At 47.5% G+C, this 26346-nt stretch overlaps 1 protein-coding gene across 27 annotated transcripts in view; it reads left to right on the top strand.

The window, feature by feature from the left end:
• Positions 1–26346, top strand: part of RBFOX1 (RNA binding fox-1 homolog 1) — a 1966619-nt gene that overhangs the window by 1629059 nt on the left and 311214 nt on the right. For 4 of the 27 annotated variants that reach the window (XM_075995085.1, XM_012774492.3, XM_075995089.1 and 1 more), the window contains exon 1: positions 2789–8567. The exons of the other annotated variants lie outside the window; for them this stretch is intronic. In XM_075995085.1, coding sequence (XP_075851200.1) covers positions 8481–8567 — 87 coding nt within the window. In that variant the 5' untranslated portion in view covers positions 2789–8480. Of the gene's footprint in view, positions 1–2788; positions 8568–26346 lie in introns of those variants that run through there. 27 annotated transcript variants of the gene reach the window in all.

The following is a 26346-nucleotide window of genomic DNA, read 5'->3' on the forward strand; positions in this document are numbered from 1 at the left end:
GCGTTTCCTGCAGAAGATCCTCCCTTCTCGGTTCTGAGTTTGAGGCTCTTGTGACTTGGGTGCCACGCCGACAGACCTCTTGGAGCCAGCCTCCCCTTTTCTGGGAATGCACCTGTCAGTCCTTGGCCTTCAGGACTATAAATATCGCGTAGCATCTCAGGGAATCTCTTTTTTTGAGGCTGGCGCTAGCTAGGTAAGGCTCTTCGGCACTGTCTTCTCATCGGATGCAGCGTCCGTGCATGTCTGGTGGTGAGTGGCATTCGTCAACTTACATTCCAGCTGCTCCCCCAGCCTGGTCATTCCTGATGATCTAGCAGGAATTAGGTGTTATGTCAGGAAACCTGCCTCTTGGTAACTGACAAGGGACACATCGTGTTGTTAAACCTCAGGCAAGTCATTTGAGCTCCCCGAGCCTCCACCTCATCCCACAGATGACAGGTAATTCTCAGGTTCTCATTGAGCATCTACTCTGTGCTCAGTGCTGCGAGAATGACAGGAAAGCAGAGTGACCGAGGACATCAAGTGGAAGCATACCTGCGTGGGAATACCCACTAGGTCTTTACCGTCCTGGGGCAAATCGCTGCTGGTGTTCCAGAGTCTCAGCCGAGTAGCTTACGAGTGCTGGAGGAGGCAGGGAGGCTGCCCAGAGGACCTAGCACGCCACTGCTGGTTTCGGGTGGGCGTCCACACAAGCAGCCGTGTGGCGCGAGGAGCAGAATGGAAGCTCCACCAGGCACATCTGTATGGGGTACAGGTGGGGCCCTGCAGACACAGAGCTGACATAAGGAGCAGAGAGATTAAAAAAGCAGTTTTGCATAGGTGCATTGAAGGCATTCTAAAGAATGAAATAAAAATAAACTAGCCCTTTTTGAGCACCTTCCAAGTACCAGGAACACCCACACGTAGCACATCATTTCCCTGCCAAAACACACCTGTGAGAGGCTACAGGTGTTGTCCCATTTTACCCCTAAAGAGACCAGGGCTCAGGGCTGAAAATATGATCCTGGATCAGAACATCCAGAGGGAAACATCAGACAAAAGGGGGACAGAGCCAAACTCCAAGCCCCACCTCTCTAGCTTTCAAACTCATGCTTTTCGTACTCTGCTATGATGTCCCCAGTGCACTTGAAATGACCTTGGAGACACAGGTGGCTCTCAGTTATCAGGGGGCCCCTTTGTAGCCTGTCTGCATCGGTTTTTCTATCAGTCATTTCGGGAAGCATTTTGGAAAACTTCATTTGCCTAGTTATCGTTTCAGTCATTAGGTGAACAAGAAGGAATGACATCCTTCTTTATTTGGGCCAGTCTCCCTTCTCGAAGGTGGAATCACACTTACAGTCATGATATGATGTGAGCAGTTTAAACTAAATGCTAAAGTGACTCCAGAACAAAGGTGAGGGTGCAGTTATTAACAGTTCTGCCTGGGGTAGTGAGGAAGGCTTTGCAGAAAATGTGACATTTGACTTAAACCAGCAAGGATGAACAGGAAGGAGGGAGAGAGGGAAGGAAGGAGAAAAAGAAGGAAGGAAGGAAGGAAGGAGGGAAGAAAAGAGGGAGAGAAGGAGGGGATGAAGGGAAGGAGGGAAGGAGGAAGAAAGGAGATTTCTGTATAGCAGGCAAATTTGAACGGAAACTCGAATTCACAGAAGTGCTTGGCAAAGGCAACCTGCCTGTGTGGTTTGAACAAATGAGTGATTTGCTTAAGGAAGGACAGGGTATATTGGAAGATAAATCTGCATGGGTAAAAGGGAGAAATGTTGTCGAAGGGCCTTGAATACTATAGAAAATTCTCTGCTATGCAACTATGCCTGAAACTTGGAGAGGTGGTGTAAACAATTAAATAATCTGTATAAATACATATTTTGAGATAAGAATTATGAATATCTGAAAGATAAGAAAAGCAATATGCTATTAAACTTATTCAGCAGTAGGATCAGAGGGACACTCTGTTTTATGCTTTTTGTTTTGTTTTAATGGTCAACAAATGGCACTGGCACCTGGCTGTTTAGGAAGCAGGTGGGGAATGGTGGAGATTGTGCCCCAGAGAGCTGATCGGTGGAGGAGGCAGCTCCTCCCCAGACGTGAGTGTAAGGAAAGGTGGCTTTCAAGAGACTTTGTAATTCTAAACCCATTTCATAACATTAGCTCTTTTTCACACTGCAGAGCAATCACCATCATCGTCATTTGCTTCTACAGACTGGATTTGGTCCCTTAAGGCTGCAGTTGGCTCTGTTGGCCAACAGAGTCCATGGGACAGGAATTATCTTCTCTTTCTCCCAATTTGCCAGCCAGCACTTCTGTCTCTGTCCTCTTTCCCTCTCTTATAACAACATCTAAACCACTCAGAAGAACTGGCGGTGGGCAGAACAATCCTCATGAGCTATTAAGATCTAGGGGGCCTGGCGTGGTGGCTCACGCCTGTAATCCTAGCACTCTGGGAGGCTGAGGCAGGCGGATCGCACTAGGTCAGGAGTTCGAAACCAGCCTGAGCAAGAGCGAGACCCCATCTCTACTAAAAAGAGAAAGAAATTAATTGGCCAACTAAAAATATATAGAAAAAATTAGCTGGGCATGGTGGCGCATGCCTGTAGTCTCAGCTACTCAGGAGGCTGAGGCAGGAGGATCACTTGAGCCCAGGATGGAAAAACAAGAACCACATATACTCACCAGCAAACTGGTATTAAATGAATAGCACCTAAGTGGACACATAGGTACTATAGTAACAGGGTATTGGGCAGGGGGGACGGGGGGTGGTGGGTGTATACATACATAATGAGTGAGATGTGCACCGTCTGGGGGATGGTCATGCTGGAGACTCAGACTTGTGGGGGGAGGGGGATAAAGGCATTTATTGAAACCTTAAAATCTGTACCCCCATCATATGTTGAAAAAAAAAATGATCTAGGAAAGAAGGTAGAGTAGCTGAAAGCCAGAGCAAAATCACTTTAGGAGAAGAAAAGAGGAGTTAATTATAACTAAGAAGGGAATGTCATTATGCAAGGTGGAAAATATGGGAGAAATATTTTTAGGGGGAAGGATGAGATTTTGGACTGTCAGAGGCTAAGAAAAAAGTTAGCCTCTGAGAGATTTACCATGAGAGATTTCCATATCATACTAACTTCCAAAGTTAGCATGAGAGATTTCCATCAACCCTTGATAATTGAACTCATTATCAAAACTTCAGTTTGTTTACTTTGTCCTGAAAGTTCCTTGGTTCACTTCAAATTTGAGTGAAATTGATCTTGGAAAAACCTTTACATCCTTCCTTTCTGATTCTTCATATAGTTTATGGCTGCTATGTGATTCCCCCCAAATGCTCACCTCCCCTACTTATTAAATCACATTGAACACTTCCTATTTTCTTACCTCTTTTACTTTAAATATCTTTCAGAAGATTATATTTTGGGATTATTTTTCCAAATATTTTTAAGCACTGAATATTGAACAAGCACTCAAACTGAAGTATGTGGCAGTCACATTTTATGTATTTTTCACAGATAAAAGTTATTTTAAATTTACCTTTTTTACTTGATTACATATGCATATGTATGTAAAATACTAATATTCACTAAGGCGTGTACATTATGAACAATTGGTTTAACTTTCCTTTTGTAAATATGGTACATAAATACCAAGAAAAACACTTAAAAAAAAAAAAAAAAGACCCTTGATGGAAATCTCTCATGCTGGGAAGACGAACAGAACTGGCACCAAGCAAGTGATAAGACAGAGAAGTAGGTGAGAACACAGAAAGGAGTAACAAAGGGGTGTGGTTTTGCCACCATCTGACTTCTTGGATAAAATATATGCTCTAGATTAGGGGTCAGCAAACCTGTGTCTGTGAGCCAAACCTGGACCATTGCTTGTGTTTATATGACCCTCTGGCTCAGAATGGTTTTTACACTTGCAAATGGTTGAAAAAATTAGAATAGTAATATTTCATGACCTGTAAAAATTACAGGAAATTCAAGTTTCAGTATTGGTTAATACTAATAAAATGTCATTGGAACACAACCACGATCATTCACTCTCGTATTGTCGATGGATGCTTTTTCATGTTAACAACAGCAAGAGTTTTGAGTAGCTGCAACAGGGAGCGGAAGTTCTACAATACCCAAAATATTTATTATCTGACCGTTTACAGAAAAATGTTTGCTAACCTCTGCTCATGATGGCCAGAGCAGTTGACAACACGTGGCCTTTCATTTGAAGTCAGTGTTTGGCAGATCTGCCTCTTTGTTGTTTTATACCACATTTGTATCATTTTAAGTTCCTGCCGTATACTATGAACTTAACACTAAACACTTGGGTAGCCCACCATTGACCGTGAGCCCTGGTAAACCGCCAGCCACTGGGGATAGAGAGACACAGAATGCATCCTCTCCCTTCTAGCGGAGGATCCAAGAGGAGAGGATCACATCCCAGGAATACTAAGTGTCTCCCATTTGGGAAAACAGAACCCATGTTAGGAAAAAGAGGTTTTGTTTAGGGGTTGTTGCTCATTTGTACCCTTTATTATTTGTGGTGGGTTTTAGAACAAGGATGCATTCCGTACAATTTCAAACACATAAGTACTACAATCAGACGGGACGCTGGCATACAAATATGAAGTCAGAGTCAGAGAAAAAGTGAGTCGCAGTGGTTGAGACCGGAGTTGGTAGGGACCAGCCCCTGTTTTCACAGAGGGGAAAGGAGAAACTTGTTACTCAGGAGCAGCAAGAGCTTTTGTGTCGTGGAGACCTTACAAAGAAAAATGAAAATATTCTCGGCACGGGCTGTAACTGTGTACCTCCACATCATATACGTAATATATATTTCTCATTTCTATCTGTCCAAAATCAGCAGATTCTTTAATAAAAACAGTATGTGTGTGTACACACATTCACATGTTGCTTAACAGCTGGGATACATTGTGAAAAATGTGTTAGGGGATTTTGTCATTGTGTGCCTGTCACAGAGTGTATGTACACAACCCTAGATGGCACAGCCTTGTACACACCTAGGCTGTATCGTGTATCCCATTGCTCATAGGCGACAAATCCACACAGCATGTTACTCTACTGAATCCTGTAGGCACTTGCAACACCGCGGTAGTATTTGGGTGTGTAAATATTTCCAAACATAGAAAAGGTACAGTAAAAACATAGCATCATAATCTTATGGGGCCACCACAATACATAGAGTCTATCATTACCCTAACATCATTATATGCACAGTCATCTCTGGGTATCTGTGCAAGACAGGTCCTGGTTGCAGGACTTCTTTCAGATACCAAAATCCACAGATGCCAGTTCCTGATGTAAAACAGCATAGCCACATAACCTATGCACATCCTCCTGTGTGTGTATACACACACACACATACACACACACACACACACACACACACATACATATATATATATTTTGTTTTGTTTTTGTTTTTTTTGAGTCAGAGTCTCACTCGGTTGCCCGGGCTAGAGTACTGTGGCATCAGCCTAGCTCACAGCAACCTCAAACTCCTGGGCCCAAGCAATCCTTCTGGCTCAGCCTCCCGAGTAGCTGGGACTACAGGCATGCACCACCATGCCCGGCTAAGTTTTTCTATATATTTCTAGTTGGCCAATTAATTTCTTTCTATTTTTTAGTAGAGACGAGGGTCTCGCTCTTGCTCAGGCTGGTTTCAAACTCCTGACCTCGAGTGATCCGCCTGCCTTGGCCTCCCAGAGTGCTAGGATTATAGGTGTGAGCCACCGCACCCAGCCTCCTGTATACTTTTAAAGTCACCTGGAGATTAATTATCAAACCGAATGCAATGTAAATGCTGTGTAAATAGTTGTTATACTATATTGTTTAGGGAATCATGACAAGAAAAACACAAGACTGTATATATTCAGGACAGATGCATGATTTTCCCCTGGATAATTTATTTATTTATTTATTTATTTATTTATTTATTTATTTATTTATTTATTTTTATTTTGGCATATTATGTGGGTACAGATTTTAAGGTCTCAATAAATGCTCTCTCTCTCCCCTGGATATTTTAGATCAACAGTTGGTCGAATACACGGGTGTGGAACATGCGTGGATAGGAGGGCCGGCTGTTTACATAGTGACCCCTGTATTTCTGTTCCTCTGCACTTTCCGGCCGCGCTCTTGGTGAAGGGCGAGTGAGTAGGGTCGGCTCTATTCTGTGCACATGAAAGGAGGAGTCTAAATGTGTACATTCCTGGCCTAAGGGACTGGATTAAATTTCCTGCCTCCTGGTCCGATGGTCTGTCCACTTTGCAACACGGAAGAGACATGCTTCAGCCTGGCGCAGGCCTTGCCTAAGTGACTGATAGCTCTCCCCTCCCGCGATCGCCAAAGGAGAGCGGATGGGAGAGACACGTCCACGCCTCATAGCGAGACGTTTCTGTCCTCCCTGGTAACTTCTCAGAAATGTGGTGTTGAAAGTCATCGTCAAAAGCTAAAGTTAGCAACGGTATCGGACTGTTGAGCAAGAGGGGTCATCTCGCAGCTGTTACGGGAGCTCTCTGAATTGTACGACGTGGCCACTTTGATGCACGAGAATCAATTACAGAGAAACCTCGTCAAGATGGCCAAAATTCAGCCTTAAATAATTGAATTCTCTGCCAAACGCTGTCCACTGTCGTTATCTAGAAATGTAATTATGCAGCTAAATCAAGCAACTAAAATTAGTGTAGTGTAAAAACACCTTGGCTATCTAAAAGTGGAGGAATTGACATTTGGATTTAGAAAAAGCCAATAGTTGAACATGTTTGGCAGTGTTTGAAGCTCTCCTGGTTTCGACAAAATCTATATCATGTGTCCTGTTTGGAGGGAGAGGTGGAACGTGGCAGGCGGGTGTTTGGTTTGAAGGTGATTTTCGGGGATCCCTGAGCCTTGGGCACTTTTTAAGTGGAACCGCTTCATTGGAATTTCATTTTACTGCTTTCAAAATTGTGGAACTCTGAACACACCCGCATGCTTTCCTGGTATGAAGATTAGAAGAGTGAGGATTTGAATGTTATCTGAGCCTTCAATCTGAAGTCAAACATGTGTCTCTACCAACCATCAGGAGAAGAACAGGAAACGTGTGATAAGGGCAGCTAACAGCCACCTGTTTTGTATACATCATGTTGTGGTGTCAGGACTTTATCACATAACCTTACAAGACAGGGAGCATTATTATCTCAGTTTTCCAAATGGGAACATGCAGTTCAGAGAGGCTAAGTAACTTGTTCGGGATCACACAGCAAGTAAAGGGGGCAACCAAGTCAGTCTAATTCCAATTCATGTAATCCCATAGGAATGTATCTGCTACTAGGTGACATATCCCAAACAGTTATTTGGGTGTTTTCAAACACCAGAAAGATTTCAAATATTTGTTCAAATGTATTTCTCAGCCGTAGTTTTGACACACATCAGATATACCTTTAAGCTCTGGGAACAGGGAGATACCTCTTATTAATAGAGTGCGTGTTAATATATCACCATTGAATGCTCACAATACAGAATGTCTTTAAAGTATTTTTTTTTTTTAAAAAGAGCACGTGAAGCTCTATTACAGAGTCAAGTACAGTAATGAATATGGTGTCATGGCTGGGAACTGGGCTCTGGGATGTGTCCGTGGCTCGGCACGGCTTCCTAAAAGCTTATGACATGAGCAAACCCCTTAACTCGCATGAGCCTTGTTTTCCGTTTGCTACACTGGGCCGGGAATAGTAACTACTTCAGAGAGTTGTTGTGAGAATGAAATTATGTAACACACCTAAATAATTTAACTCTGGTCTCTGTGCATAGCATGCACTCTGCGAATACTAGCTGGTAGTATCATTGTGTTATTTACAAATTGCCCCTTTTAAATCAGAACCAGAGAGAGGGGGGGAGAGAGAGAGAGAGAGAAAAAAAAAACTAGACTGAATATCTTCGTTTCTTTTAGATCATTACTACCAAGGGCTGCCCGCATTAATCTACTCGATTTGAGTTTTACGTGGAGTGGATCATGGTATCCGTTGACATTTCCCAGTTTTTCTTTCTAAAAAAAAAAAAAAATCTCGCCTAGACCCTGCTCCTCGTCTTTGGGCCAGATTCACCGGGCTGAGCCCGTATCACATAGCCTGGGTCCCTCGGTCCCTCGGTGTCTGTCTGTCTGTCTCTCTCTGAGAACTAAATTAACGGAGAGTATTTGGTTAGTCATGTTGGGCGAGCTGTTCCCAAAATAGCACCTTCCATTTCGGTAGCTTCAACTTTGCAGCTGCTCTGTCTGCCCGTCGTCGTCTGGGAAGAAAACTTTCACATTAAGAGTTGCTGATGCGGATTTTCTTTCTTTCCTCTCCCCTGCGTTGATGAGCGCCCGGGCTCCTGACAGAAGCGATCTGGCTCTCGGCTTTGTAGTTGGGAAGAAGTTGGGTCTGTAGATTCTTCCCCCCCCTTCCCCCAACTCTCCGTGGACGTGCTGAGAGCTCCCGGGGGACTCTCACCTCCGCGAGAAGCATGCTGGCGTCGCAAGGAGTCCTCCTGCACCCCTACGGCGTGCCCATGCTCGTGCCGGCCGCCCCCTACTTCCCCGGACTGATCCAGGTAACGCGGGGCCTCGCCGGGCCAGCGCCTCGACTCCGGAGTGCTCAGAGTCATAATTGGAATTTTTATGGTCGAGAAAGCAAACACTTTTAATACAGGAAAAAGCCCTCGCGTAGTCAGCGAGGAGACAGTAGGAAATCAGAAAGATGGATCACCCTAATCTGGCTATCGACATCTCTCATGGCTGAATAAATGGTGTAGTTGAGCTATATTTGCTTGTATTGATCCGGCCGCTGTTTAACATTCATGCCTCGGCCCGGGAGGTTGGCCACGGGGCGCGGGGCTTGCTCTCCTGCCCAGCTCTTGCAGGGACTCGGTCTCCCAGAGCAGCTCGGGAGGCCGGGGACCTCATCCCGAGGTGACTCGGTTAAGAGCTTTAACCCAGGAAGTGGAAGGAGCACAAAATATGCATTAATGCGTGCGACACCCCACACGGCCGGTCTGTTTTCGGGGCGGGCGCTCCCCACGTAGGTGCGAGTGGTGGCATTGAGGCAGGAACCAGTGCTCTATTGATGGTTAATTTATGAAGTTCAGAGATTATTCTAGAAATCCCTTGCCAGCTGTTTACATCTTAATGACGGGAGGAAAGGGGAGGACTGAGGTGTATGTTGGTTTTACTCGTAAGGCTATTAATTCTGGGCAGCAGGGATTATCTACCAATAAGAAATGGGGGGGGGAGCTTTTCTTTTCTTTTTTTTTTTTTAAATTTTTTTCTCCTTATCCTAAGAGTGTCTTTGTAAGCACGTGTTGGCTTCTGGATATATATCTGAAGTTCTCTGTAAAGGGCTAACATCTAGTGACAAAGCCCACACATCATAGGAAACCCAGGTGGCTTTTTGTTTTGTTGTTTGTTTCTTGAGAATAACCATGCCTTGTAAGAAATTCTGTATCTTCTTCCTTTCCAGGAAAGGAAAATGAGGTATGCAGTATGTCCTTTCACTCTGGTTCCCTTCTCTCAGTTTCTCATATTTAAAAATTCTACAACACCCTAGCTCGTTAAGATTTCTGGGGAGGATTCTAGTCAAACACTTTCTTCCCTCCTGTTCTGAATGCTGCTGTTATTTTTTGATAACTGTAAGAACCTGGGTGATGACTACCATTCCCCCAGGTGATTCCGAATAACAACAAAACATTCCATCACCCCGGATTTGTGGCTGTTGCTCCATTTGGAAGCATTTCTCTGTATGCTATGTTATAAGCACGTGGGCAGCCCGGAGAATGGGCCTCAGCAACGTGGCAGTGGTTCCATCTTTTCTGGCAAACACAGGCTGGTGGGGTGAGGTTGCCAGTTCTGGGGTGGGACTCAGTGGCAATTGGAAAGGAGCAGGCCTTTCGATTCTGTTGGAAACTTGGGGTGAAGGTCGACCGTTGGATTTTTGTCAGACCCTCTGCCGCCCCGTCCGATAAATAATTACAAGCAAATCGTGGCCTTCGCTCTATGCTGATTGATGCTGAAATTGCTTTTGAAAGTTCTCATAAGTTCCTGTTATAGATTAAGTGCCGGTGTAGGAAAAATAACGGCACCCACTGAAAGGGGTGAATGTAATCAGGTTTAATGGACTTGAGAGCTTGTTGGGAATTAAATAACTATCGATTTGCTGGAATGTTGCTGTCATTACGAAATGCCACTCTGGACGTATTACCCCAGTGATAGATGAGAAGACGCCAGGGCCGGCTGAGAAATCGGGGAGGCCCTGTTTCTTCCCTTTCTTGCAGAGTGTTTGAGAAGCGTGTCCGGTTACTTTTGGAAGGAACTAGTGATTTTGCTTGCAGAAATCTTAGCCAGATCCTACTTTGCTTTTCCAAGCAATACCGCTGGTAAGCAGCTCCCCATAAGTCAGGAAACCTGTTTGGTTGGGAGCCTCTAGACCAGATGCTGAGGTGTTCTTCATCTTCCTCCTCTCCCACCCCTGTGGGATACAGGGAAAGGCTAATGTGGAGAGAAACAAGCTTTATTTCTGGTTTGCCGAGACAGCTCATGTTACTTAGCCTTTGGCATCAAGAAACTAAAATCACCCCGCTGCAGTAATATTTGCAAGGGGAGGAGTGACAGTGCAAAGGGAGAGAAAACTGCAACACACACACACACACACACACACACACACACACACACACACACACACTCACTCACTCACTCACTCACACTCTCACACTCTCACACACTCGCTTTGCAGGTGAGCCTCCTCTGGCCGGCCGCCCTGCATCCCAACACACTCGGCTTCCTTACCAATGCTCCCTTGACCTTGTGGGTTTCTTCCCCTCTCGAGATGCAAGATATTTCCTGTAGGGAATTAAGGCATCAAAACCACCTTAATATGTCATCAGCAAGACATTGAAATGATCCAAAATGAAGAGAGTGTACACTCCATCATCGGGAGTCATTTCGCCGTGACTGGAGGTGTTGGCACAGAGCCATGGTGCCCACCTGGAAGGGTTGTCGTGTTATGGTTACAGATTACATTTCGAGGTCTGTCCACCCTGCAGAGCGAACGATTTTGTGGCTGAAGAGCTTCCTTTCCATAATACTTTCAAGCGCCACTTTTTCTTTTTATTCAGACCAGCATTGCCCTGTTTCAGTCTGCTCAGAGGAAAAATAAATAATTTACCAGTCATTTGCTTTCCCGGGTTTTAAGAGAGCACCCGTCTAATCCTGCGAAGACGGTGAATGGAGATGTTTTCTAATAGTTCTAAGGGAAGTGACTCATGCAGGATATTTTGTTGCAAGGAATAGATTCAGTAGTTACCGCCAACCCCACGCTTCATCCTCTAGGGAAGTCAGAATCCTTACCATTATTGGATGCCCTGAGCCCATTATTTTATGTCTAAACTTGTTCAATATGTAGCCAAATGGATAGTTTTTCCTTCTCACCATGTTGAGAATTATAGACCGCCTATGGAGGATTGAGCTAAACCCATTGGAACTGTTTCATGAGTACTAAGAAGCAGAAGAGAAGAGGAAAACAACAGTATTGCCAAGTACATTGTATAAACATTGACTCCTTTCCTCTTGGGCATAGGTCCCAATTTCGGTGTCTTTGGGTAAGAAAGAACCAATGCACATTCCAACTGAACCTCTTATTTCTAAATTTCTAGTGATAGCGTGAATGATCAGTGAGTGGCCTGACCTGGTAACACAGGGGCTCACAGCAGGTGCCAACGTCAGTCTTGAGTCCCGAAGCTGCCTGGAGAACTTACCCAAGCCCTGGACCATGGTCACACAGTGCTGGGTGATGTGATCAAAACAGTGGCTTCATAACTGGTTAACCTGTTTGGCTAGTGTTTGGGTCTCATGAGCCCTGGGCTCGGTCTTGCGAATTTGGACCCTCACTCCTCAATCTAGGTATCTGCCTCATAGATACACCCTTTGAGCACACATGGCTAGGTGGTTCTACCTGCTTGACAAATCACTCCTGTCTCCTCCAGGTCTTGTAGGTGATGGGTGAGAAGATTATTTTCCTGGATGGTTGAGAGTGTACACAGAGCTACGTCGACCTCACCATGCATTTGTTTGTTTAGTTATCCACTCACTGCACTCCTATTTTATCACAAAAGTAACAGCTATATAGCCACCGACTTGTGGGTTCATAGCTTAGTGGAAGAGATGCTAGATGAACCCCAAGCTATAATGCTATAATAAAGACAGCAGGAGGGGATGGTAGGTAGTAGTTACTGAGTACAGTACTTGTTATGTGCTAAGCATTGTACTAAATTCGTAGATATAGTATCTCCATTTATTTTCATATCATTTTCCCTAATGAAGTTGAGTAGTAGTTATTGGTCCACCATCCCTTATCTGTAACATTAAATTCCATAAAACTCTGAAAATCCATTTATTTTGGAAGTTTGGCACCAGATCTCATTTGGGAACAAAACTTGACCTGAAATGATGAAAGTCTATTTATAGAGTGTCTTTATCCCAGTTAGTGTGAATATTCATATATTTTGCGGTGGGAATATTTACGTGTTTGATTTCAGGGTGTTGTCATAGACCCTGCCAAGGGTTTTATGTAATCACTATGCCTACTGAAATACCTTTCTGAAAAAGAAAATCCCAAAACTCTGGTTCTCAAAATACAGGTGACCCCAGGGGTCTCCGGTAAGGAGTCACAGTTGTGCATTTGTGACTCCACCTTTGCCTATGGAAAACCTGAAACCTACACTTAGAGAAAGGTGACTAGCCCAGGGTCACAAAGGATGTCAGTGGTAGAGCTGAGATTAGGAGTAGATGTTTTGGACCAGAGTCTTCCCTCTTAATGCCCATCTGCCGTTGAAGTTGAGGTCCACTTGCAGGAGGGCATGTGATGAAAACATAGGAAGACAGTCACCAGATGCCCCTCTGAGTCAGGAAGAGGGTGGTTCAAAGGGAGGAGGTGGTATTTGCATTGAGTCGAGAGGCATCAGTAGGCATTCACTGGAGAAGAAAGAAGGAAGACCTTCTTAGCAGAGCAGAGAGCCTGGGCGAATTCATGGTGTCAGCTGGAGAACTTGAGATGGGGCCTCAGCATCTTTACAACTCATTGGCACTGCGGGATTCCACAGTGTTCAAACGTAGGTCTCAAAAGTGAAAAGATACAGCTCAGAGGAGCCGGGAGGAATCTCAGGAATGGGACTCCTCAGCATGGAACCTCTGTGGACCCCCATGCAGGAGCAGGCTCCGTTAATACCCCTCTATGAGTCCAGCAGGTGAGTGTCCCATTTCTTGGATTTGTGTCCCATCCTTTGTCATCCTTCCTCTCTGCGACAGTAAGCTCTCTGAGGGCTGGGCTTCTTCCAACGTAAACTTTCCACAGCTAGGCAGTGGAAGAAGAATGCTGAATAACGCCTCTCTGATGTGGGTAGCGGCAGTGTGAGCGAACCCTACGCACTCTGTGTTCTGAAGCAGAAACCAGCATGTCGTGTTTTGCGAGAGGTTTGCACACACGTGTGGAGTGACGCTAGGAGTTACTGAGCGCTGATTTTAACAGTGCATGGAGAGTAACTCTCCCTACGGAAAGGTAGAGAAATGTAGAGAAAACTTTGGATAAATTTATAGTTGAACTTTAGAAAGAAAAAAAAAAAAACAAACTTATTTTGCTTTATGGCTGGTTGAGCCATTTCCAGGTCTGGATATGGCTGGCCTGTGATGTGATCCGCGTGTTTGGAGCGCCTGTTGGTTGGGAAAGACATCAGCATGCACACCTGATATAAATTCCGGTGGCATCATTTACTTCGAGGCTGCTCCATCTTAGTCACAAAGAGACTTTTCTGTACTGCCAAAGAGGCCATGTCAACAGCAGACTAAATTAAAGAGTCAGGGAGGTGGCACAGAGAATCTGGAGTCAAGCAGGTCCAGGTTGATATATCGGCTCTGGCATTTGCTAAGCCTCTGGCCTTGGGCTTGTCAATTAACCTCCTCCAAGCCTCCGTTTTCTCAGCTGCAAAATGAAAGCGGGAGAGCCTCCCTTGCAAAGTCACGGTGAGCTTTTGGTGTGATTCGTCCTCTCTTTAGGCAGCAGCTGTTTATTGAGCACCTACTGTGTGCCAGGCTGTGAACTGGCAGTGGATGATGGGGGCAGAATAGAAAACACACTAGATTCTTTCCAACAGGAAGTTTGCATTAGAATATATGGGAAAAGTCTGACGCATATATATATATATATATATATATATTTATATTTATATATTTATATTTATATGTTGTTTATTGTGTATTGTTATGCAGAGAGAGAGAGAGAGGGAGGGAAAGAAAAGGAGAGAGAAAGATGGAGGTTAGGTGTTTGTTAAGGATTCTTTTGTCTGTAAGGGACACAAATCTAAACCATCTTGGTTGGACGGGGAGAAGAAAGCGTTGACACCCGGCTTCAGGCACAGCTGAATTCACAGGCTCTGCCGGCCCCGGGGCTGTCTCCCTCCCACTCCACAGTGGTTATCTCTGCCTGGTCTGGCGCGGCAGCATGTCCAAGTCGGGCAGAGGTCATTCTCAGCAACCCCAGCCTTGCAACCCCCTCATCTTAGAAAGTCTCTTGCCAACTGCTCTGGCAAGAGTTACAGACTGCCGCCTCCCTGGCAGCCCTTGTGGTCTTGTGCCCATCCCTGACCCCATCTCTGCTCCGATTGCCCACTTCAGAGCCGGAGGTCAGAGTCAGCCCTGCTAAGCTACACGGACTGTGCGTGGAGGAGGAGAAACCAGGCTCCTGGTGCTGGATGGGCAAAAGCCAGGTCCTCATCATCAACGGCAATAACAGTTAAATCTACTAGAAGCATTCGAACATGCTCTTTCTCCCCCAAACTCTGCACACACTGTCCCCAGGGAGGAAAGTGGTGGGTTTGCTTCTGATCTTAATTATCCTGACCACCTGTTGCCGCTGATCTATTCACTAGACAGTTGCGCTGCCTTCAGTTCATCTGGCATTGCCATCCCTGGTCGCATTTACCAAAGGCAGAGAGGGCTGCTCCACCCAGAGTCTTCTCACCTTGCCAGGTTGCAGTCATGCCTCCCACGGGGGTATTTTGGGGCATCCTCACTCTTTTGCAGACTGGAATGTCATAATCTAGGGAAGTCAAGGCAGTCTGACAAGGATATCCAGCAACACATCAATCGAGGCAAGATTGTGTTTCTTAGATCCATGATCCACGCAACCATTTTGTTTCTCTTTCCATCAGCCATACAAAAATAAACATATAAAGAAAGGAAAAAAACCCAAATCCTTCCAGTTATTATGCCACGTTTGGCGTAATGTGGACTTTCCATCACCCCGAAACACTTGGAGATGCTAGCGACCTGCCCCGTTGTTTTATATAAATACACCTTTTTTTTTTTTTTAATAAATTAAGAGATTAAAAGGACACTGTCAATCTCTTCTGGTTAATATCAGTCCTATAAAAAGGGTGTGTTGCCGCAGCAGCCATCTGTCATTTTGATCATTTTAAAGGCATGCTATATCAGCAAGGATGCTTTTTATACTGCGCTGGCAGGGGCTGGGAGGGTTGGAAGACCTGTGGATTTCACACTCTGCCCTGCCGCTTTGGTGTTCGGCAACCTGAGCTTTTGCTGGTGATGCAGAGCCTCCTCCCTGTCTTTTAAAGGTTGTTTTGGGTAAGTGCTTTTGCTGGGTGATTTATGATGGAGATACTCACCCCTATTTATGTTTCTCTCCTGTCTAAAGATAGAGCTATCACACACGCACCCCGCATGCAAGGAGCCAGCGTGTTCCCTTGATTAAATAGCGAGCCTTAAGCGACGTCCAGAAACACTGAACTCAGTACTCGGAGGTCTTCTGGTCTGGGCCACTGAGACCGTGGTCCTCAGCCACGGCTGGTTTCTAGACTGAGCTCTTCAGGCTTGCAAATCTAGGAGGTGAGGTCTCTGGGAAACTTACTCATTTATTCAAATAAGTATTCACTGGTCCTGAGTTCCATGTCAGCTGTTTTCTAAGCTCTGGAGACAGTGGGATGACGAAGGCCACGTCTCTGTCCTCAGAGGTCGCCTAGAGTGCCGTGCCATCGGCAGTAGAGTCAGAAGTTAAGCATGGCGGCTTGAGGATGGAACTCACTGGACTAAATATGATGTCCTTACCCCTGGCCGTGGCCTGGACACTCAAGATGGGTTTACCTACAATCCCAGGAAGGTGGCTTCCTAGAGACACGGTGGTTCTCCATCTTTTTACAGATTCCGGAGGACAAAGGGGCTTTTGGTTTGTTTTTGAGGTGGGAAGTGGACAGCAGGAGTCCACCTCTGGAGGGGCAGCCAGCTTGGCCCCTGTCCCCCCTTCCTGCGTCACAGAGCGGAGCTCTGCACATCCACCGTAGTGGGAGAAGGTGGCCCCGGGCCGTTCCTTCCCTTCCGTCCGCTCTCTGCACTGCATTGGCGCCTAGGAGTGGGGAATGTGGGCACCCAGGAGGGGGATGGCGTGTGCATTCGCTGTTTTCCCAGGAACTTCTCTTGCAAGAGCTGTTTCTTCTTATTTCACGAAGCGGCACAGTTAAGTAGAAAGAGAACAGGGTTCAGAGCAGGGAAACCTGAGTCCGGCCCCCGCGCTCTCTCTGTGTGACTCTGGGCACCTTCTTGACCTCTCTGAGCCTCCCCCTTCTCATCCGTAAAGTGGACGCAGTGCCAAGTGCACTCTGTACGGCCTTGACGTCACTCAGGCAGCGTGATAGAGCGCCTAGGGCTGGACCCTCCACCTCAACCCGTCCGAGTTGGCATCCGGGGTCACTTGTGATGAGCAGCGTCACCCCTCTGAGCCTCCATGGTGTGGACTAGACAATGGGGGGAGGTCACATCCACTCCAAAAAGAAGCCTTCAGGATGGATGACCAGGGCCTGCTCATTGCAGAAACCCCACCACGGGTGGCCCACAGTGCCATTGTCACGGTTCACCCATGGTCTCCCGGGTTGCCGCGCTTTTGTTTACATATAGAAAGACGCTGTTGGTGGGGATGGCGCCCACACTTGCATCTCTCTGCTCCCACTCTTGGTGGAGATTCCTGGTGGCCAAGGACACGGTTTTGGTGTGGCTGGCCAGCGTGGAATGCAGTCAGGGAGGGCGGTGAAGGCAAGAGGGCTGTGTCACCATGGAGTGTGGCGTGTCAGCCCGCGGCCTTGGGTGGTGTGAAGCCCGCCATCCCCCTTCCCGCTTGGGTGATAGTAAAACCCGCCTGCTCCTCCCCACTCCCTAAGCCAACAGCCTGGGGCCTGGAGCTGCCCAGCTTACACAGGGGAAGGGTCTGTGCGTCCCAATCACGTTCAATCTCTGCCCGCGTCTTTGCCGACTTGCTCCCCCAGAACACACTGGAACCTGAGCTGAGTGGGAGGCAGGGGAGGAGGGCGGGTTCTGTAGGCGGGAAGAGAGGCCTGTCCCCGCCCTTCCATGTGGCCACAGCCTTCTGGGGACAGACTCTTTGGGACCACCCACACCTCTGTTCCATGCAGCGCCTGGCACACTGTGGGCGCTTAATAAATGTTAAATAATAAGAATAGCTCCCATCTGTCGGCGCCCGGTGGCAGGGAGGATGCTCGGGTGCAGACTGGCACTGGGCAGCTCTCGGGGAGCCTTCAGGGGGCGGGGGGAGGGGGGGGCTGCAGCTCTGAGTGGCTTCGAGGTCCTGCTGCACCCAGGCGTTCACCGGACATGCCGGGATCAGGTCCCCGCAAGGGCGCCGGCCGCACGTGCCCATGCCGAGCCCAGGACCTCTGTCTCGGAGTGGCGGGACGCACGGCTGGGTTTGGACCCGGTGCCGACTAGCAGCACACGGGCTTCGTTGAGGGCCGACAGGGGCCAAGGACCCGCCCTGTGAGCAGGCAGCGTCAACAGTTCATATCCCCGCTGTCTTCTTGGGAGAAGATGCCGGCCGGGGCTGTTCACATTTCGTTGCAATAACAACAACAGCAGCTGCTGTTTTTAGCCATTTACTATGTACCAGGCCATGGGTGGGGCGTTTCACCTGCGCCGTCTGACCGGAGTGTGGTATGTTTTAGAGAGGGACAAGCGGGTTCACGGGAGGCGGTGTGTGCAGGGGTGTGGGCTCCGGAGCAGACCTGCCTGGTCCACCTCTTGCCGCCGTCACCGAGTGTTTCCACCCCTGACACCTTGGAAGTCTCATCGTAATACCTGTGTGACTTTGGATGTGCTTCTTCCCTTCTCTGGGTAGCGTTCCCGCCGCTGGGTGGTGGTTAACGGTCACATCCTATACAGTCCGCAGCATGGCGCCCGGCGCCCAGAGAGTCCTCAGCAGACGTATCTGTGCTAAGTGCCCTGGCACCGCAGCGTCACCGCAACCAGCACCCTGGCCGGCTACGCAGTGGCAGCCACCGCGAGCGTCCGCTGCGCCCGGCAACAGCACGCGTGGAGCCCTGGCGCCGGGCTGCCTGGGTTAGGATCTCAGCTCCGCCTTCTCCGGGAAGTTCCTAAAACCACTCGCTCCACGCTGCAGTTTTCTCACCTGTAAAATGACCATATTCACTGTCCCTAAATCCACGCTCCTGTCCCCTCTTCTGTAGAACAGGGATCAATTTTGAGGGTCAAATGAATTAATGCTCATAAAGCCCTTATAGTGGTCGGTGGCCCATACAAAGGGCTCAAAAAAAGAAAGGATAGAAATAATAATAGTAATTATCACTAGATATTTTTATTATATATCTCTCTATATTAGGTATGTATAGTAATCATTAGATATGTCACATAATTTGTGTATTATACGTATGCAAAATAATATATGCTGTATATAATTATAAACATGTAAAACAATTTTATATGTAATTATATAACGCTATATAATTCTAGCATAATTATATATAATTATCTTTATATGATACATACCACTCCATACTACTAAATAATAATAGTGATATAATTATGCACAGTATACATGATGGTTGTATCATTATCATTATTATTACTGTCGCGATTTCTGCCGCTGCTACCGCCGCTAGTCCCTCTGTTGGGTATTTTTCCCTAAAATATTTCTACTGCTTCAGACCACCCGGAAAGACTCATTGTAAGGGGCAGGGAGGCTCTGCAACACGAGGCCACGTTGGCGGCGTCGCTGCCAGGACAGGGAAGGGGCCCCGGAGCGCGTCCTGAAGCCTGCGCCGGGCTGGCGGCTCTGCTGTTGGCCCCCATCCTCCTGGGGCGGGAAGCGGCTGTGCCTCCTGCCCGCGCAGCCTACCCTGAGCAGAAGCTGACGTGACTCTGTGCTTCTGTCATTTCTGATCGGTTTTCCTGCCTGTGTCTGGCAAAGGGCCGTCAGCGTCTGCGGGGCTTGCTCCCCGTGGAAGAAGGAAGCCCAGCCCCACGGGGAGGAGATCAAACCTGGATGTGGTGGCCCTGTGACAAAGGGTGACAAAGGGCAAGGCGGGGCCTGCCGGGACTTGGTCCCCGTGGCTTTGTTTACAAGACCTTCTCTCTTGCTTATCAACGTCTAAGCCTCCTGGAAACACGCTCTCTGTTGTCCCTTTAAACACAAACCCGGCGACGCCACCAACACGCACTCTCTGTCAAACATGTCAGTTATTCCCGGGGCCGCGGACAGCTTGCAAGCGACGTCTCCTGTTGTCACCGTGCGGGTGCGTCATCTCTCCCTCTCCGGTTCTGCCTGTGTTCTTGTGGGAAGGGCGAGCACCGAGGAGGTGCCTACTGTCGGGGGGCTTTTGACAGAAAGTGTGAAAGTGACATGCACCATCTGATGACCCTCCTAACAAGGTGGTTGGGGCGGCCCTGCGTCCGCCTGTAGCATTTTCCAGGAATTTGGGTGGGGGCTTAGGGACTCTAATGAGCCGGGTTTTGTCTCGCACCTGGTGTTCTGGCAGGCGGCTCCCATTGTGACTTAGCAGAGCGACTTGGCACGGCTTGCCAGAGGGCCTGAGATCTGAGCAGGGCCCTGCAGATGTCGGGTGTGCTCGCCCATGGTACGGAACGCCAGTCATCAGCCGCCCTGCCTACAGTGTGAGGGGCCAGAACTGCCACTTGCTGCCGGTGAGGGGACTCTCTGGGGATGGGCAAAAGCCCCTCGTTGCTGAGGGTCATGTAGGGCATATGAGGTTCTTATCTGTCCAGGCATTTGTGGGTTTGGGGCAGAGATGCTATCTGCATGTGCATTTTTTAGCGTTTGGTTCTAGCAAGTTGGAGCCTTTTTAAGGAACATTGTGTACAGTCCCCTCCTGGGTTGGATGGGACACGTCTTTGATGGCATCTCTGTTTCTGGGCTTTTCAGCTTCCTTCTGGGCTGGTGCTGGCTGTAGACTCCCAAGCACAGGTGTGACCCAGCCACTGCCCTTCTAGGTGGAATGCTCCTCGGCCACCGTGGTTTACTCCGTAGGGTGTTTGTTGCTGACATGTCGTGGTGTATTCTGAGTATCCCACGCGGCCCCGGAGTGCTGCTGCGTTCGAGCCCTTGTGTTCACATCTGCTCCAGTATCGGAGATGAGTTGAATTAAGGGCTGTTTGGTTTACTTGAGGGTTGAGCAAGAACAGATTCTCTATACCAACCTCAAGAAACCAAAGGTGATTCTTGAATGTGTGTGTTTTTTTGTTAAGATCCTGTTGGTCAAAGGAACAGAACTCAGTCCTGGCTCACTTGGAAAAAAGAGACAAAAAAAAAAAACCCAAAAAAACAAAAAACTATTTTTTGAGATGTGATGCATAAGCATTTGAATACACAGAAACTCTTTGACTCAAAAGAGAAATAAAATAAACAAATAAATAAAGCCAAGTGCAGGAGGTAGAGCAGGCCTAGGGCCTTCAGCAGGCAGAATTTATGGACATGCTTTCTGGGTTAGTGGCTCTCAACCAGGGGTGATTTTTTGCCTTGTAGGGACATTTGGCAATATCTAGATATATATTGTTTTCATTGTCACAAGTGGAAGGGGGTTGCCCTTGGCATCCCACAATGACTGGGACATTGTTGGAATTATCCAGAATTAGCTGGTTCAAAGCATCCATCATGCCAAGGTTGGAAAACCCTTCTCCGGGCTGTTGTGCCACAGTGACTCAGCTACCAAGGCCACTGGCCTCAGTATGTCTTCATTCAACTTTCAGTGTCCCAGGAAAGGGTGTGATGGACACAGTCTGTTGTGTGTCTCAGTCTGTGGATCAGGGAACTATGTCCCAGTCCCCTGTGAATCTTGGAGCCCATTTGGAGTATTGCTGAGTAGTCCTGGAAAAAGAGAAGAAGTGTGGTGAGGATTGCTGGGAGCCATTATTAGCCACCCCAGTGGATGCATCTTACAGGGTCTCTTGGTAGCCTTCAGTGGGCCCCACCTTGCCGCTGAGAGCCATTCCGGCTAGTTCTTCCCCCGTGGAGCTCTCTGCCTGCAGAAGGCAAGTCCCACCATGCTGCCAGTCTTAACAAGCAGCCAGTTGATGTGGTCTTTGACTGGCTTCTTTCTTTGACTTCTTTTTAATAGAAAATTTATTTTTTTAAATCGTTGATTACTTTTCTTGCTGTAAAATTAACACGGGACACATACAAAATAAGTTTTGAGAATCGTTGTCTTGTACAAACAAATAAAACAGAGACATCAACCATCATCTACCACCCAGAAATAAGTACTACAAACCATCATGATGCATCTCAGGTCTTTTTTGAGCACTTTCTTCCCCCCAAAAAATTAGTTTTCACGCTCACGTTTTATACATAAAGATTTGTATTACTTGTGGCCAGCTGGGATTTTTTGCTTTTTCAGAAAAAAAAAAAAACAAAAACTTTTAAATTTCGTGGTTAGGTACACAGAGACTAGGATGATCTCTTAAACCAAAAGCAGATACGACGTCATTTGCAATGTCTCTACGCCATCCTTTTCCTTCAGACATGACAGGGTCGTAGTTGATATCCTAAGTAGATGGATCATCCAGAAAATGACATTGTTTAATTCAGAGAGGAGGGAGACTGTAGGCATCGAGAGGAGAGACCACCCCAACACTCCCCGGGTCAGAGAATCACACACAAGAGAGGCAGGAGGGTGGTTGGCTCCAACCAACCGGGTGAGTGGCTTCTGCTTTTCAGATTTTGTTCTATGTTTCATGAAACCAGGGACATTGAAAGATGTACTTCCTTCTGGGGAAAATAAAAATTTTATGACCGTCACGGATGCGTGGGTGACCCCATGATTCTTGGAGCACAAAACTGTATCTTAGAGGCCCGCCCGAAGGTCATGCTCATTTTAAAACTGAAACGTGGGTTCAAAACCCAAGCTGCTCAGGAGATCAAGACTCCTTCCCGGAAGCCTGCTATCAGGAGCTGAGGCCGGGAGACAGCCCAGACTCGCCTTGTCAGCCCTCGTCACTCCCGCCCGAGGATTTTTCTTGCAAACCAAATGCACGTCTAAGGCCCAAGATCAGTTTTCAATTTAAATGACTTCGCTTTCTCTCTTAAAAACTAAATCCGCCTCCTAATTCCCTTAAGTCCTCAAAGTATAACATTTTTCCTTTGTAGATTGGAGAAAGAAGTCACGGATCGGGCTTGCCAGTGGCATTAGGATGAGGTTCTGCCAGCCAGGCCTTGCCGGAGTGTGCACAGAAAATTTAAAAGACCTTTTTTTCTCCCCAGTCATGAGTTTCCCAGCTGACCGTTCTTCCCTTTCCATCTCGAGATCGGACCCTGAGAATGAAAATGAGGGTGACGACGTACCATGTCCGCTTCGGCGGCGGAGGAGGGGTTGCCTTGGAAAGTCAGGTGGCCACAGCTTGGTTTCCGTGTGGATTTAGTCAATATTTATTCAACGTTCAGGGTGGGTTGGACAATACGGTTGCAGGTGTGAGTAAGACCACGTTTGTTCTAATAGGTAGGCGCAGGCAAATAGCGGGGGGAGCATCGGAGGGTGTTAAGTGCTATGAAGGAAATAAAGTAGGTGACGTGATGGTGACGGGGAGGGCTATTTTGGACAGTCGAAGGAGGAATTTGAGCTCGGGTCTGATTGACCAGTCGGGGCCAGGTGTGAGAAGTCCTGGTGAGGAGGAAGGCGCCCTAAGCAGAGAAGGTGGAGAGACATGGGGGTGTTTGGGGAGTTACCAGGATGTTCAGTGTGGCCGGGATGGAGCGGATGGAGGGGGAAGGGGCAAAACACAGAGGCAGACAGGCAGTCAGCAACCCGACCGCATCCCGCCTGGGAGGACATCGCAGGGGGTTTAGATCATTATCTGGGAGAGATGGAAAACCCCCGGAGAGTCCCAAGTAGGGAACACCACGATCTGATTTTATATTTTTAAAAGACTCCTCTGGAAGCCAGATGGGGGTTGGACAAACGGTCTCTGGTGGGGCAAGAGGGAACATGGAGAGGACAGCCCGTGAGCGTGCGTCCAGGCGCAGACAGCCACACTCTCCGGGCTTGGCCAAGCAGCGTCCCTGTCTCGTGCTGCCGTTTCTTTGATCACCATTGACTAGAGGATTCTTCCCTGAAAGGAGCGACAGCTTTGGAGGTGTGGGGTGGGCAGAAAAGTGACAATGTTTATGGGAAGAGAGGTAGAGGGCGGGGGATTCAAGAAGTGTGACTGTGCCACTGGGGGTCTGGGGACTTGTGCTGCTTCTGGGGGTGCAGCGTGTGTGTTTGATTGTTATCGACCCCAAAATGCATCCACGGGCTATGAGCAAACCTGCCTGAGCACAGGGGATCCGCTGTGGGTGCTTTATTAAGTCTGGCTGTACCAGAGCTGCCTGCAACATCTGGTGAGCCATGTGCTCCTGGGCTAGGCTTTCCATCACAGGACGGTTCTGTCTTCGAGCCGGCTGATTTTCCTTTTATGTTATTTTAGCAGAAATAGAGACGGTCCCTGGGGAACATATCTCTCACTTTTGTGGTTTTTGAGAATAAGGGGGTCACTTGAGAGTCTGGGTCCTGATAAACCCGGGTTCTAGAGTCAGCCTTGCGCGCTATTAGCTTTGATCTTGGGTAGGTCATTTTACCTCTCTGAGCCTCAGTTCTCATGTGCGTACAATACAGGGAAGCTTCTGTATGTCAAAGGTAGGTAGCAGAAAGGATTATTATGCATCGATTGGTTATTTCATTCCTTTGATGATTCTTCAGACATGTATTGAGCACCAGCTGTTTACGAGGCTTGATGGTTAGACAGTAGGAGCACAATACTCTAGAAGTCATACACGATGCTTTCCATGGTGGAATTTCTGTTCTTGTTGGGGAAAGAGAGAAAATGAAGATCAACTACTGCAATGTATATATGCCTTGATTAATGACAGATGGAAGTGAGTGCTATGAAGTAAATAGGAAGGAAAAAAAAAAAAGAATTAATGATGTCGAAGATGATCCTAACACTCTGCCCTTGAGCTCACATCCTGCAGTGTCTGGAGATTTTTGATCCGTTGGCTCACTCCTTTTCTTAGCTTCCTGGGCTTGTCTTAGAGGCACCTGGTGCCTTACTCTTCTGTGCCCTAAATACACATGTCCGCGGGGAGCAGCTGACTTACTGCGTAGCAGGGAATGAATGTGCTTTTCCAGAGTTCGGGAGCCACCTGTTTCTGGGAGTGCCATGGAAACACACATTCCGTCCCTCGATCTTCAGGCCCAGGCAGGAAATCGTCAGCTGTCAGCAGCTGCCTTTTCTGACCCGCTGCCAAGGAGCTTCCAACCCCAGGAAAAGCCCACAGTCGCCCCCAACCAGTGGCTTGAACGCTGCTCTCCGGAGGGCTCCTGCCGAGTGATTCGTGGGCATGGTTCTTGACTTGGGGTGGCTGGGAATTTCCCCTTAAATTATATGTCAAACTGTGAGCATATGGTCTGGCAATGGAGGGCTTTGTCATTTCCAGTTGATTGTCAAAGCACCCCATGGCAGAAACATACTTAAGAATCTCTGCTCCAGAAACAGCCCATGGTTTTGTGGCATGGCAGCTTTGGGATGGAAAACATTTCTCAGCCTCTCCCAGGAGGGCAGCTGGACACCACAGTGCAGTGGAACCTAAATCTTTGCCCCTGGCTTCAAAGACAGCAGAAAGAACTGGCCTCGTCCCTCTACTCTGGGCCACACAATTAAGTAGGAGGGAACTGAGGCTACATAGCCTGTTCTCAGAATTTGCATCGCCCCATCCTGGACAGTGGCGTGCTGTCTGGGCTTCTGTAGCCTCTCCCTTCTACAAGTGAGTGTTAGCAGAGGATGTGGAAGGAATGGGGACCCATCACCACCAAAAGCATGTAGCAGGCTGCCTGCCACTGCTCGCGGCCAGCCCTGTTGCTCCAGGGCCCTTGGTGTCTAAACCCCTAAAAGGAGCAACATAGGAACAGGATGACCAAGAAAGCCAAATGGTGTAGCCATGCTCCAGGAAAAGAATCATCCTGGCCTTGCGTGCAAAAACGAGCTGAGTGATCTTTCTAAGTTTCCCACATGCAGTTGTAGAAAGAATTCCAGTGCAAGAGTTTTGAAGACCGCACTCTTGTTCCAGGTCTGCTCCCAAATCTCTGTGCATCAGTGAGCAAATCACACCGCTTTTGCATGTGACTTTAGGTTTATGCACGGACCCTATAGTGGGACCCCAAAGCCATGTCTTCAACCATAGTTTCCTAAACTTCAGACACTCAAAGGCTTCGTAGCCCCAGTATTACTATGTAGTTAATATTTTATTTGAATTGATTCAGCTTGAACTGATCACTAGGCTCATTTTTTGCATGCAAGGCCAGGATGCTGCTTTTCCCGGAGAGTGGCTACACTGTTTGGCTTCCTTGATCATCCTGTTCCTATGTTGCTCTTGTTAGGGGTTTAGACACCAAGGGCCCTGGAACAACTAATATGAACTTATTCACACAAAGATACTTTCTATCTCTAAATTAAGTGGAAATTCACCCTCGCTAGGCATAAATAAATGGTATCTATTAAAAATGCATTGATTATACTAATTAGAATGGCTATAACCGAAAAGACGGAAAGTAAGTGTTGGTGAAGACATAGAGAAATTGGAACCTGCGTACATTGCTGGCAGGAATGCTGTAAAATTTCGCAGCCACTTTGGAAAACAGTTTAATAGTTCCTCAAAAAAATTACACATAGAGTTACCCAGCGACCCAGCCATTCTATGCCTAGGGATATAGCCACGATAATTAAAAACATATATGTCTGCACAAAACTTTGTGCTGCAATGTTCACGGTGGCATTATTCATGGCAGCAAATGATGGAAACAGCCTAAATGTCCGTCGGGTAACGGATGGGTAAACACAAAGCGCTACGGCCTGCAGTGGCGTATTATTCGGCCATAACGTGGAATGAAGCATCACCTGCGGTAGTGTGGATGAACCTTGAGAGTACTGTGCTGAGCGAGAGAAGCCAGACACGAAGGACCACACATCGTATGATTCCATTTA

The sequence above is a fragment of the Microcebus murinus genome, chromosome 19, assembly GCF_040939455.1.
Source record: "Microcebus murinus isolate Inina chromosome 19, M.murinus_Inina_mat1.0, whole genome shotgun sequence".
NCBI lineage: Eukaryota > Metazoa > Chordata > Mammalia > Primates > Cheirogaleidae > Microcebus > Microcebus murinus.